Raw genomic sequence first — 14,114 nt, 5'->3', positions numbered from 1 at the left:
CCCTCAGCTACCCCACAGAAGTCCTGCTGGCCTTTTTGTGGTGGGAGCACCTCTCCTGGAGACCAGTCAGGGCTCAGGGGTCAGAAGGTACGCTGGAGGAAGGGGATGGCCCTCAGGCCGGCCTCTGGTCTCAGCGCTTTACAGCCACTGACCTGGTTTCACGCTTACGTCGAGCCTGGGACACGGGTACGTTCTCATCCCCATTTTACAGAGGAGACAGGGGCCAGAGGTCATGCCTCCCAAGAATGTCCCAGTTCACTGTCGGGAAGGGACTGGCAAGCGCTTTGAAGCTCACCTTGCCCTCTGGCCTCAGCCTTCCCTTCCAGAACACGGGGGGGTGGTGTGCTCCGGGCCACCCCAGCTGTGGGCCACGGGCTCCTCCTGGGGAAGAGGAGAGGAGGTCAGGTTCGTGTGGCCTGCAGTGGCCCCAGATCTGCGGCAGCTTCTTGGTAAACTCGAGCCGGAGGGACATGGGGGGCCGCAGTCAGCAAGAAGCTTCGCCAGGCAGGGGACCCAGGGTGTTTCTCCCCCCGGAGTCGGGCGCCTCTTCCCTGAGACTGAGAGCCTGCCTCCCCCTCCTGTGCCTAGAGACGAGTTTGTGCAGATCGGGAAGGGCGCCACCAACAACACGTGCGTCGTGCGCACCGTCAGCGTCGGCCTGACGCTGCTCAGCGTGTGGGACGTGGAGCACGTGGGCCTCTCCGACTTCGTCCCGCTGCCCGTGCAACAGGCCATCTCCCCCGAGCTGTCCGGAGCGGTGGTGGTGGGGGACGTCCTCTGTCTGGCCACGGTCCTGGTCGGCCTGGAAGGTAAGAGAGGTGGCTACTGGCCGGGGAACCCTTCTGAGTCCAGGGCAGTCCCGAAGATGGGAGCGGGCTCCCGTCGTGAAGATAAGACAAACAGAGCTCTTGGAGGTTCAAGAGCAGGCGTCAGAACCCGACAGGCCAAATCCAGCGTGCTGCCTCTTTTTGCAAACACGATTGCATTAGAACTCTGCCTCCCCCGTTCATTCACGTGCTGTCAGTGGCCGTGTTTACCCTGCGACTGCCGGCTTGAGCGGTGGCATCAGACAGACCTTCGGGTCCCCGCAGCCCGACACATGTACCATCTGGCCCTTTATGGAGCAAGCTTGCCAGCCCCGGCGCTCACGTAGTGCGGTCTGGTAGAGGTTTCTGCCACCGTGGAGACCTCCTGTATCTGCTGTCTAACACGGGGGGCACTCAGGATCAACCCTCGAAACGTGGCTAACGCGAGGGCGGAGCTGCCTGTTTCATTTGCGTGCATTTCGCGCGTGGTTACCGTGCTGGGCCGCGTGCGTCCGCTGCACGTTCAGGAGAAGAGCAGCTGCTGGGCCCGCGATTTCCAGATTCCAGCCGCTCCCGCGCCACCTGTATATCCCTGACCGGCATTACTTGTTTTTTTGGTTTTTTTTTTTTCAAATGGTCTCCCTATTTTTTTTACCTAATTAAATTCATCTTAAAAGGAAGTTCAACACTGCCTTTCAAGAAAAACAAATCTAATTTGCCAGAAATAGAATGTGGTATATATTCTATAATGTGACTGGCTTTTAACTACGAAAGGCTGTCCAGCACCTGCTCTCGAGCCTGACTCCTGTTTTGTTTGCTAAAAAGGGATTGATCAGCGGTTGGGGGTGGGCAGGGGTGGTCCCGTGGGGAGGGCCAGCTCCCCGGTCATCCCAGGACAAGGGAATGGTCAGGAGATTCCAAGCAGGGAGGCCCTGGAGAGGAGGGAGGGCGGGAGGCTCACTCTGGGCGGGGCAGCAGCTGTGCAAAAAACAGGTGCGCTGGGCCTGCAGGTGGCCGCAGCCAGGAGCCTGGGGGAGAGCGGGCCTGAACCACGGTGTCGAAACTACGGGGTGGCTTCTACTCTGAAGGTGATGAGTGGGCCCCCAGGACAGCAGTGTGGAGCATGGGGGTGGCCGGGGCCACCAGGAGGCTGGCACGGTCACCCAGGTGACAGGGTTTGGCCGCAGTGTCGGATGTGGGAACGGTGAGTGACAGCCGGGGCTTCTTCTCCCAGGCCTCTCTGGAACCTGGAGCTCCTCAGCCAGCAGCGTCCTCCACATCGACCCCAGGACAGGCGTGGCTGTGGCCCGAGAGGCGGGATCTGTGACCGTTTACTACGAGGTTGCCGGGCACCTGAGGACCTATAAGGAGGTGGGGCTTCGGGGCATACGTGGCTGACCCTCTCGGGGTGAAACCCTGAGCTTTCTGTACTGAACGACTCGCTTTTCTCGAGAAAAGAAGCACTAGCCGCTTGCTAGCGGTTGGGATCCGGAGTCATGGGTCTGGGTTCCGCTGCCCACTGCCTCTGGGATTGGAACCTGCTCCCTTTTCTGCACAGGCCCCCACCTCCCCACTTTCAAAATGGTGCCATGACAAGGGCTGATGTCCTGGCATTGCTGCCCCCCCCCCGGCTCCCATGCATCTGGTGGAAGGACGGGAACGTCCTCTGTGGGTGTCTCCCCAGGAGTCTCGGCGGGGGTGGGCCAGCATGGCGATTTGGCGTCACCAGCAAAGTTAAGCCTCCCCGGCAAGTCACCTCTTGAGTCTTTCTGGAGGCGAACAAAACCGTTCTCTCTTCTATTTATCTCCAGCCGAGAATGAATCCATGAGCAACGTTTGGCTGCATTCCAAATGTGTCTCATTTTAGAGCCAGTGCGCACGTGATCGAATCCAGCAGTTTAACCTAATAGCTTGCATATTTAGTGCCGGGGCTGTGCAGTGGGTGGGCCGATCCCAGTTAGGGGCACCTGGTGACTGGTGAAACCATGTTCTCCTGGGAGCGGCCGCCGAGAGTGGGCAGGGGCTGGGGCGGCGGGGGGCTGGATGAGAGAGCATGGCGTAGGCAAAGGTGTGCCTGGCTCGAGAGCCCAGCCCTGATGGCCGGAACCTAGGCAGTTGGGGGTGGGGGGAGTGGAGGCGGGCATTGCAGTCGTGATCTACCCTGGGTTCCCATCCCAGCTGGGCCACGGAGAGGCTGTGTGGCTTCAGGTAAGTTACTTCCCCTCCTTGTGTGGGGAAAAACTGTGCCTTGGTTTTCCTGTCTGTGAAATGGAAAGAAGAGTGTCGTAAGGATTAGCGATGCTCACATGTGTGAAGCACTTAGAGTGGCACTCAGCACGTGTTCGGTGGGTATCAGCTGCAGCTGTTCCTACTCCAGGGCAAAGAGGTGGAAGCTTATGCCAAACCCAGGAGGGATTCATCAAGGAATTTTTTTTTTTTTTTTTTAAGTAGAGGGTGATACAGATCAGAGGTGAGGTTTGAAACGGGTCCCGGTGCCTGGCAAAGTCTAGGAGCTCAAGGGAGAGGGCTGAGGCTGGGCCCTTGGCTGGCACCATTGGGTGGCCAGAAACTGAGGGTGGGTTTGGGGCAGATTGAGGAAAGAGGGTCCCTGGAGCTCGGCGACCATTTGGAAGTAGGGGTTGGGGTCTGGCTTGGGTGACAAGGTGGATGTTGGTCCTTTACCCTGACGATGGGGGGGGTGCAGAAGGAGGGGCCAGCGTGGGTGGAAGATGAGTGAGTTGAGACACGGCCAGCTTGAGGTGGTTTCAGCTCCTCTATGTGGGGCTGGTGGTGAGGCATCAGGTGTTTCTGGAGGTCCAGGGCAGAAAGCTGGAGATGGGGAGGGGGTCTAAGGACAGAAATGGTTCTGGAAGACCTGAGAGTGGATGGGAATATGCAGAACGTAACAGAGCAGGTGGGAGGAGGGGCAAGGCCTTGGGCCCCTCCGCGAGGTGTGGAGGAGGAGGGAGAGGGAGTGGGGAGAAGACAGTAGCATGGTGGGCAGGAGTCCAGGAGAAGATGGGAGGAACTAGGGCAGGAGAGCAGGTACCTACCAGTGAGTCTGGAGGCCAGAGGGCCAGCCCGTAGGCCTGCTTATGTTCTGCATCAGCCATGGCCCTGGGAGCCGCGTGGACTTTGGGGAAGAGTGAGACCCCATCCCTGCTCTCAGGGAGCTCACGTTCTGGTAGAAATGAGATCTGTGGGTGGCAGGAAGTGCTGAGTGCCTGCCCAGAGGGGGGTAGACAGCCTTCTAGCCGGACGGGGTGATAGGAGCTGGGCCTGCAAGGGCTGATGGGGTCAGGCTCCGCAGGGGAGGGTGGGGGCTTAAGAAAGGCGCAGAGCTGGGGGTTTGGGTGTGGGCAGTGCAGGATGAGCGAAGGGGATGGGCAGGGAAAAATCTGGGAAGCCTTGAGTCTGGGGGGGCCTTCTCTACCCAGGCTGTGCGAGTGGCATCAGAGTCAGGGTGATTTATTTTGAATAAATGACAATAAAATAAAACAGTGCCTTCTCTCTTTGCCGAAAGACTAAGTAAACCAAACTGGTGAACAGAGAAGTGATCGCAACCGTCACAGGAGCCAAACTCTGCAGCCCACCCCAAACCGTTGAGTGAATTCAGGCTGCTGTTTAGCTCTTGCTCTGCTGGTCGGGAAAAGCGGCCTGTTCCGAGGGAGAGGGCAAGGCTGCAGAGTCCGGCCCGGGGCCTGACCCCAGCTCCGCCACCTCTGGGCAAGTCTTTCAGATGTTGAGCCTCAGTTTTGTCCCCTGTGCAATGGGCCGTGCCTCATCACAGGCAGCAGGGTGAGGCCGAGAAAATGCCTGGCACGGAGCCCACACGTGGTCGGTGCTCAGTGCAGCTGCCTCGGCTCCCTCCCCAGATAGTGATTGGTGTCCCTCAAAGGATCGTGGCCCGTTCCGTCCGCCCAGGCCAGACCAGCTTCCAGGAGGCCTCCAAGGTGACCGTCACCGTGGGAGACAGAAGCTCTAACCTGAGAGGTAGAGAGTGAGGGGCTTGCGTGGTCTGGGAAGGGGCCCCGCTGCGCTCAGGGGCTCTGCTGCAGTTTTGTCTCCTTTTCCTACTCAAACTCACGCCAAAGCCAGAGAGAGCATTTAGACCCCCGCCGGCCCGTTCCTTCCAGCGTTTTAGAAAAGAGATCTTCCCGAAAGAGCCTGGCACCCAGAAATGGCCTGTGTCTGAGCTTCAGCCCTGGGGCACCCGAGTAAAGCAAACCACACTTTACCCCCACTAATCCCAGAAAGTAACGACTTAGCAGACCTCACTGCTGATTCTGATTTTTGTAATTACCTCTTCCAAGTCATGCATAGAACATTCGACCCTGTGTCCTGCCCATGACTGCCCTGGACAGCAGCTGTCAGAAATAAATACATCAATACGGGCTGTTTTTTGGTTGGTTTTCTTCTTCTTTTTTTTTTTTTTTTTAGCCACTTAACTGGCAGAATTAGCTATGGCTACTCTCGTGCTGGTGGAGGAGGCCACTTTACTGCACCCAGTAACCTCTCTTTTCCTACCCCAATGCGCGGGCGCGGCACCGTGCGGTTGCCGAAATGATACTCAGTGTATTAGTGGGAACTGTTGCCCTCCCGATGTCCAGAAATAAATTGCCCATTTCCTGCTGCTGACAGGAACAGACGACGTGCATTAGTGGGCCCGGCCCATCTGCTGGGCTGCCGGATGCAGGTTTTAGCACAGAGGCTCAAGTTCAGATCTGAAATCGCCCACGATTCAGAATGACCCTCCTCTTCCCTAGAATTGTCCACAGTTTACTGTGGCGGCATCATGAAGCTTGGGGCAGCCCTGGGAGCCCCGTGTGTGTCATTTTTCATTCCCTTTCCCCCCGGGGCCTGTGTGCGGCCTGCTCTCGCTCCCTCACTTCGGGCTCCGCGGGCAGGTGTAGAGGCCCGGGTGGGCCTGGCCACACCCTTCTCACCCCCTTCCCGTCTCCAGGTGAGTGCTCCCCCGCCCAGATGGAAATCATTGACACTCTGCACCCAGAATCCCTCATTAGCTGCCAGCTGCAATTCAAGCAAGACGTCTTCGATTTCCCAGCGCGCGATGTTTTCACGGCAGAGCCAGGATTTGACGCTACTCTGGGTAAGTTCGCAAGGGTTCGAACGGGAAAACTGGCTCCTTGGGGTGTGTTTGGTGCACCGTCCCTCTGCACGGAGGGGCCTTGTCTGTCAGGAGCTCAGCGGGGGACTGATGCCACCCCTCTGGCCGCTGGCCCCTTCCGGCTACCGGGAGAGGTTGGCAGGCCTGTGCTGGGTGATGGCTGTCCTTCACAGCCCCCTCCACGCAGCAGGAAGGACGCATTTCCAAGTTGGAAAAGCTGGATTCGAGGCCCAGAGCCAGTGGGTGTTGAGGCTCTGTGAACTGGGCAGGATGGTGCCTTGCTTTGCCCTGCCCGCATGCCAGGGCCGAGCGGTGCAAACAAGTGATGTCTGGAAGGGTCCTGGTTGAGTAGTCGGGGGCCGTGCAGTGTGTCTGCGTATCACCGTTCCACGGCCCGTGGAGCTGAAGGCTGGTGCCCTGGGGTTGGAGTGACTGCCTGGCCCCCGGCATGCTGGCCAAGTGACGCTGAGTGTTCCTGACGCACCCTGAGAAGACGGGGGCCCTCCCGGGGCACTTCAAGGGTTCGGTAGGCTAGTCCCTGCGACCTGCTAAGCACCGTGCCCAGCACACTCTCCTATCGAGCCCTCAGTCGTAGCTGCAGTGTCGTTATGTTGGTGACTGTCGAGCATTTGGCTCGGTTTTCAGCTCCTTCCAAGAACATGCAGCCGGTCTTAATTAGGAGGAGTTAGCGACAGCACGACGCCGGGCCCTAAGCCCAGCCTGCCGCTCCCCGTGGCTCGGGTCAGCACCCAGGCCGCTGCCTAAGACGCAGGACATACATCCTCAGGGCACGTCGTGCGGGGGCGAAGCGCGGGGCTGGGCACGGAGCAGGCGTCTGGGGTCCCGGGCCCTATTTACTCACAAATGTGGTCCCATGAGCGCTGCGATGTTATTCCCACTTGATCGAGGGAAACCGGGCCAGCATGGAGGCCGACTCGCCGAGGGGTGCTTGGCTGGCGTGGGCACAGAAGGGACTCCAGCATAGGCACCCTGGTTCTAGGCTGGGGGGCTCTCCAGGGCCCCGCTCGACAGTGTCCATTTGAATCGTTTGTCTACTCAGGGCAGGCACGGAGCATCCAACAGGTACCAAAATAATCCCGATCCATGCCTTCCCAGAACTTTCTGCTGTATCTGGGACCATAGGTCGTCCTGGGAGTCAGCCCCCGCCGGCCTGTAGCCCAGCGTCAGGTCATGGCATCTGTTCATCATTTACCCACCATCCCTCCGAGCCCGGATGGCTGGGCCCTGAGGTGCAGAGCCGGCCCACGCCTTTCCACCCCAGGGAACGTTCTGAGAAGGGAGCGAGAGTGCAGGTTATAGAAGGGGTGTCCAAGCCGGGCCAGGGGTACCGAAGAGGGAGGTCCCTGGAGGGTCCCGGAGGAGGTGCTGCGTCACGTGGGCTCTGAAGGGCGAGCGGGAGTTGTGCGGTTAGAAAAGCTAGGAGAAAGTGTAGCATCAGGGCACGGGCGACAGAGGGACCGCGTGAGTCACCCTTGTCTCCGCAGGCCGGTACCTCTGCTCGGTCACGATGCACGGGCTCACGGACACACAGCTGAGGCACCTCAGCATGAAGAAGACGCCGCTGCTGGTCACCGCGTCCATCGCGGGCAGCCGCGTCCCCGGAGAGCACGTGGGCGCCGAGGTGCCCTTCAGCCCGGGGCTGTACACTGACCAGGCTGAAATCCTTTTGAGCAACCACTACACCAGCTCCGAGGTCAAGGTCTTCGGTGCCATGGAGATTCTCGAGAACCTGGAGGTCAGTGGCATCTACGCACGAGCCGGGGGCCTTGGAGAGGACTGGGAGGCAGGGAGGCCCAGGTGGAACGTGGAGGCCTGCACCACCTCTCTTTAAAATGAAAAATTTTTTTAAAAATGTAAATACGCCTTATCCTCTTCTTTCTTCCCCCAGCACTACCGTGCTGTGTGAGCCTGTATCGTTGTATGAGTGACTGTGATTTCTGCTAGTCTCCCCCAGGCAGGAGTTAAGTATGCGAGGCCGGTGTTAGCGTAGGGCTTCCCCAGCGTGTAGTAGGTGCTCCGCGAACATTTCGTGTGTTCAGCGAATGAGATTAGTGCAGGAACGCGCACTGACGTGGGCAGGAGGAAAACAGCTCTACTCCCTGACCTATCACGGACGCCTGCACACCTGGGGACAAGGCCCCGGCTCTGGGCCTCGGTGTCCCCATCTGCTAAATGCAAGCTGGAAGGAGATCTGGGGTGACGTGGCGAAGGGGTTTTTGGCTCCTCTGTTTGCTTCATCCCTTGTCTCGCCGCAGTGAATGTGGCTGAACATTCTTGGAGCGAGACAGGGTGAATTCACTGCTGGTGACGGAGGGTCTGCCAGGCCCTGGGGTTGAGCTGCTGGCGATCGGCCATTCACAGAGCTCCAGGCTGTTCCCTTGGAAAGTTGGCGTTTAGTGATAGTTCATGTTAGTTTAGCATTTCTTTAACAAGCACTTGATTAGAATTCAATGATATTGATTTGTCCTTTCCTTAAAAACACTCCAAGTATAGATAGACACTGTGCTCCTTCCCTGACTTTGCAGATTTCACGCTGTCAGAAGTACCCAGGCATCATCACCTGCCTAGGAAGTGGGCCTGGGGAGGGGTCTCCACCCTTGGCCTTCAGGCCTGGGCGGGAAGCACAGCACGTCAGGCAGAAGTGGGGGCTGCTTCTCTCCAGCTCTGCTGTCTCTCCCAGGTGAAATCGGGGTCCCCAGCCGTGCTGGCCTTTGAGAAGGAGAAGTCTTTGGGGCTCCCCAGCTTCATCACCTACACAGTCGGCGTCTCGGATCCCGCGGCCGGCAGCCAGGGGCCTCTGACCACCGCCCTGACCTTCTCCAGCCCCCTGACTAACCAGGCCGTCACCATTCCGGTCACCGTGGCCTTTGTGATGGATCGCCGAGGGCCTGGTCCTCGTGAGTCACGGGCCGGGACATGGCTGGGATGGACCTGGGTGAGGAGGGCTGGGCTGGGTGGTCTCGGCTGTTTGTGGGAACCTGAGGGCCTCGAGAACTGGACAACTCAAACGCAGAACACCGCGCCAAGCAAACGTCACTCATTCGAGCAGCCGTGTGCGCCTCGCTCCCCTGCCGGTTCTCAACACGGCAGCGAGGGATCCTGTTGAAATGTGACTAGACGGTGCCCCTCGTCTGCTCAGCCCTCTGCTATAGCTCCCACGTCCCTCAGGAGGTAAAGCCCGAGTCTCTCCAGTGTCTCGACAGGCCCCACACAATCTGCCTTCCCGACCCCTTTATGCTCGTCCCCCTTCAGCACCTTGCTGCAGCCACACTGGCCGTCTTCCTGTTTGGGGCCATGCGCGGACCCAGCTAAGTCCTTGGCATTCACTGTTCCCTCTGCCCAGGATGCCTTTCCCCCACACAGCCCCTTAGCCAACACCCCACCTCCATCAAACCAACCTTCCCGCAAACCTTCTCTGCTCGTATGGCAGGAAACTTTGGACCTTAGTCCCACTCAAACCCTTTGCCTTCTTCCATAGCACTATTCTCAACTGTCAGCCTGCAGAACAAATACAACCGACTATGATTTCCACTGGTCTTCCCCAGCTAGAAGCTAAGTACTGTAGTTGGGGACAGCGCTTAGACCAGAGCCTACCTGACATACACTGGGTGTTCAGTAATGGATGATTCATTGATTCTGTGGTCATTATTAGCACCTGCTGTATGCCAGCCCTTGTGCTGGGCAGAGGCCCGAGAAGCCCCCCACCTCAAATAGGGCATGGGTGATAAACACAGTAAGAAAGGAATGACTCTAAAGATGTGGCTTAAGAAGTGGGAGGCGCACGGAGGGGGTAATCTTACCTCTGACGGCTTGAGGGTGCAGTTCAAAGGGGCTGCTTACACCACGTCTGGAAGGAGGAGTGGCCAGGAGGAGGGCAATGCAGTCAGAAGGACCCTGGGGTGATGTGCGTGGTGAGGGGCTGGGCCATGAGGAGCCTTGAATGCCAGGCCGGGGGCTCGGGCTTTTTCTTGAGAGCAGGGAGGTGGCCTGGTCAGGTGTGGCTGGGAGCAGACTGAAGGGGTGGGACCAATGTCAAGGGCCCTTGAAGAGGCCACCATCTCCTTCCTGCCAGTCAGGGATGTGTCCTGACGCAGGACAACCCAGCGAGAGGGAGGGAGGGGTGCAGGATGAGGTAGAGGGAAATGGAAGAGGAAGTGACAGTCTGGGCCCCCGCGAGGTGGGGCCCCCGAGGAAGGGTGGCTCTGGAGCAGCTGATACTGGGCTCCCTTGGTGCATGGGCCTCAGTTCTGAGAGGGGCAACATCCCTGTCCAATGCCTTGCCCAACCCTGACTTCCAGTGTCACAAGCAGTGCAGCTCATGGCTTGACATTTTCAACACTGCCTTGCCTTTCCAGGCAGCATGGCTGCCTCCTGGGCAGCCCCCGCCCTCCGACTCCCCCAGACGGGTCTGTTCTTCCTCGGAATGGGTATGGAAACTGAGACCACCTCCAAGGAAGCGGGGCCTCGAGTGGAACTGGGTCGGTTCAAGTGGCCCAGGATGGAATAGGACGGAGCACCGGGACGCGCGCCCCACAGGACCAGATGCTGCCCCAGGCCTCGAACAGGCCATCTCACCCTCTGGCCACGCACACAGACATGAGGCAACTCTGCGCGTTGCTCTGGTGACTTATCTTTCCATTGCTCGCAGACGGAGCCAGCCTCTTCCAGCACTTCCTGGACTCCTACCAAGTCATGTTCTTCACGCTTTTTGCCCTGCTGGCTGGGACCGCTGTTATGATCATAGGTGAGGTGGTTCGCATCGTTCGTGTGCCCCGGCTTGCTCCCCACCCCCCACCCTGACTCTAACCAGCCACGTGGTCTTGCAGCCTACCACACGATCTGCGCGCCCCGGGAGCTCACCGCACCTCCAGCCCTCTCCCCCCGAGCCGGCCCTCGCCACAGCCCCCACTGTGAGTAGCCCACCCCCCCGTGGATGCAGTCTACGGCAGGCCTGGGTCTGAGAGGGAGGGGTCCTGAGGGAGGAAGTGGACATCAGGACCCTGAACCCCAAGTTTCAGAAGCTCTGGCCCTGGGCAAGAGTGGCAGCTGAGGTGTGAGGCCCAGAAGGCAGATCGGGGAGCTGGTGAGGGGGAATGGTATGCCGGTCCTGGGTGAGGAGAGCTTTCCCCAGGCAGAACCATGCAGGGCGGTGGGCTGGTGGCCCGGAGGAAGCTGTCTCTGCCACTGTGCTCTCTGGGACTGGCTCCCCGCTGCTGGGACTGGCTCCCCACTGCTGGGACTGGCTCCCCGCTGCTGGGACTGGCTCCCCGCTGCTGGGACTGGTTCCCCGCTGCTGGGACTGCCTCAGAGGGCTCTAAGCTGGGTTGAGCCAGCTGACTCAGAGGTGAGGGTTTGGACAGTCCTGATGACGGATCTCCCAGAGGGAGAAGAATCATGAGGGCCATTCCTCTTCATAGTCCAGTTGTCTCTGGTGACTCTGAGGTCTGGTGACCCTGTATGGCTGCAGGGGACACTTCTCTCTGTGAGAAGTGCAGTGCCGACCATGAGGGCGCATGGCAGCCCTATGTCTTCTGTGTTCCATCGGAGGGTTCTCTCCCCTGAACAGGTGTCTACTGAGCCTAAGGGGGCATGGCCAGGCTTCAAAGAATCTGAATTTTTTGGACAAGAACAGTTTTGTATATAGATGCATTTTCCTGGGTGACAAGATCCGCATGCATCCTGGACCCCTAGAACAACAAATGTCCCCCAGCCACCCTTGCAGAGGGCACTCACCTTTTCTAACCCTGTCTCCCAGTGCACCCCTCCCTCGCACTATCTCTTGAACACTCCAGACTCTTCCGCTCACATGGAGTCTTTGTTCATGCACTTTCTCTGCCCAAGGAGCTGTTCCTGCCCAGATGGACAGGCCCTCCTCCCTGCATGCCCTGCGGACCCATGGATACTTCCATGTGGTCCTGAGACCCGCTACTTGCTCTCTCCCACAGGTCTGCTGTGGGAGGTCAGGGCTTACCCTCCAGGCCTCTCTGCATGTCCGGCTGTCACCCGTCCCTTGGGTGACATCACACCGCCGGCCTGGGGCTGCCTGGGGCATGCGGGGGGCGTGGCCGAGGTGGGCAGCCGACACTTCCATCAGGGGCCGTGGTGGCTCTGGCACTGAGGAATCCCTGAGGAACCCGAGCTCTCTCATTTGCTCTGTGACTCACTTCGACTCTTTTCACCCTAGATTTCGCTGCCTCGTCGCCGACGCCTTTCAACGCACTGCCTCCCAGCCGCCGAGCCAGCCCGCCGTCGGGGCTCTGGAGCCCCGCGTACACGTCACACTAGGCAGCGGGCCGGCCCTGCGCCCCTGCGTCCCTGCGTCCCTGCGTCCCTGCGCCTCCGCGGTGGGGACAGCCCGCTCGACCCCGCCCCAGGCCCCCCTCGCTGCCTGCTCGGCTCTGTAGTTCGGGCCGCGCCCTCTAGTTTGGGCCTCTGCTTACTCCGAGGAGTTCCCGTCAGCTTTGGTTTGGTTTCGTTCTTAGCCTTTGCAAAGACGCTGGCTCATTCCTTCCTGCTGGGTTGTCTGGGGTTTCTGGACAGCATGCAGTCATGCTTTTCTTTCCCTGCAGTCCCTAGAACCACTCTCTTCTCCAGACTTTGAGCAGGCAGGAGCTCCGTTTCCTAGAGGGGGTGTGACTGCAGTGGCCTCAGGGAAAGGACTTTTTAATTATGTCTTTGTTTTTGTGGGGTTTTCCCCCCACGTGAAAACTTTACTATACCCCTAGTCTGGCTCCTGCTGGGAGATGAGGGGAGGGAACACACATGAGTGTCAGCTACGGGCCCCGTGACTGCCCAGAAGCCTCAGGAATGCAGAGACGGGGACCCCGTGCTGTCTCAGCCTCCCCGGGGGACGCTCAGGTGCCACGTGCGCTGTGACCGGCCTGCTTTCTGCCCCTCTGTGGGCCACTGTGAATTGACGGCCGCCTCTGGGCTTGTTTCCTAACCGTGGAAACGGCTCCTGGACGTGGCCGCAGCCCCATTGGGATGTCCTTTGGGGTCTGGTTCCTTCTCCTTCTCCCGGCTTCTCTGTGGAATCGTAGTTAGGAAAACGTCCTTGAGCCCGAGACCGGGATCTTTCCTTCTGTGAGTTCTTTGGGGAAGCCACTGTGTCCCGCCCAAGCACAAAGCCCAGTGTTACCTGTTCCTTCTTGTCCATCTCAGCAGACCTGAGCCTCTGGCCCGCCTGGCCCAAGCACTGGTCTCCCCGTGGCGGCCCTGCAGCGGGCCACGGAGCCCGACGTGGCCAGTGCGGGGGGTGGGCCTGCTCCCCAGCCCCTTGTTCCTTCAGCATCCGAGGCCTCCCGAACGCGGCCCCTCCGCCCTAGGCCGAGGGCCGTGCCACTCTCAGGACGAACCGGAGATGCCCCCCAGAGCCAGGTACGCGTGGCCACTGTGTGCGGGGGGGATCATCCACTTTGACTCTGAGCCACAGGTGGGAAGCCGCTTCAGGCCTTTAGGGCTGGGCTGTGCGATTTATTTTTGTAAAGCTGGAGACAGGACGAATTGTGCCTTTCATATTACTTGAGCTCAAACTGACAGCTTGGATGTAAATAGGCGCGTTTCTACTTGGTTTATTTAATAAAGCTCTCTCTAATTTCGTAAGAGGGGCGTGCTCATTGCCAGAATTGCAGGCATCCTGCCTGGAAGGGACCAGGCTCCGGTGACTTTGCTTCTGGTTACGTGGGCTTGAGGACCAGGTCTGTTCTGCTGCCCCTCGGTGTCACAACCCCCTTCTCTGGCTGGCCGCCAAGGCCTCCCTCCCGTGCTGTCTTCCCACGGCTGCCAGCCCGGGGCCCCCATGGTGCCCGAGGACATGGCAGCCCTGCCCACGCATCCCCAGGTATCACCCCGGCCCCCTTCCTCTCTCTCTCTCTCCCTCCCTCTGTCCCGTGGGCGCCTGTCACTCTGCAGCTCTTCCTTCCTCCTGTCCCCCTGGCTTCCGCCCCCACTCTCCTCAGAACCTGGCCCCCCTGGGATCACCTCTCCCCTCGCCGACTCTGCAGCCTGGACACCGTCCCCCCGCTTCCTGGTCCCCAGCCCCTCACCCACTCCCGCCCGAGCTTGCTCCCCTCGGGTAGTCCCCCGCCGGCCCTCCACGGGCTCGCCCCAAGGGTCCGAGGCAGGTTCTGCTGTCCTGTGTCGTGGGTGCAGGAATGGAG

At 59.6% G+C, this 14,114-nt stretch overlaps 1 protein-coding gene across 1 annotated transcript in view; it reads left to right on the top strand.

The window, feature by feature from the left end:
- Positions 1-13,557, top strand: part of NUP210 (nucleoporin 210) — a 103,018-nt gene extending 89,461 nt beyond the window's left edge. Inside the window, exons 32-40 of the mRNA XM_040628401.1 lie at positions 589-809; positions 2,041-2,177; positions 4,682-4,799; positions 5,770-5,916; positions 7,440-7,690; positions 8,636-8,852; positions 10,604-10,699; positions 10,782-10,865; positions 12,140-13,557. Coding sequence (XP_040484335.1) covers positions 589-809; positions 2,041-2,177; positions 4,682-4,799; positions 5,770-5,916; positions 7,440-7,690; positions 8,636-8,852; positions 10,604-10,699; positions 10,782-10,865; positions 12,140-12,240 — 1,372 coding nt within the window. The 3' untranslated portion in view covers positions 12,241-13,557. The remainder of the gene's footprint in view (positions 1-588; positions 810-2,040; positions 2,178-4,681; positions 4,800-5,769; positions 5,917-7,439; positions 7,691-8,635; positions 8,853-10,603; positions 10,700-10,781; positions 10,866-12,139) is intronic.
- The last annotated feature ends 557 nt before the right edge of the window (positions 13,558-14,114 follow it).

This window comes from Ursus maritimus, unplaced genomic scaffold, assembly GCF_017311325.1.
Source record: "Ursus maritimus isolate PB19 unplaced genomic scaffold, ASM1731132v1 scaffold_14, whole genome shotgun sequence".
NCBI classification, from domain to species: Eukaryota; Metazoa; Chordata; class Mammalia; order Carnivora; family Ursidae; genus Ursus; species Ursus maritimus.
Note: the sequence above shows the minus strand (reverse complement) of the source record. Positions and strands in the feature narration are given on the sequence as shown.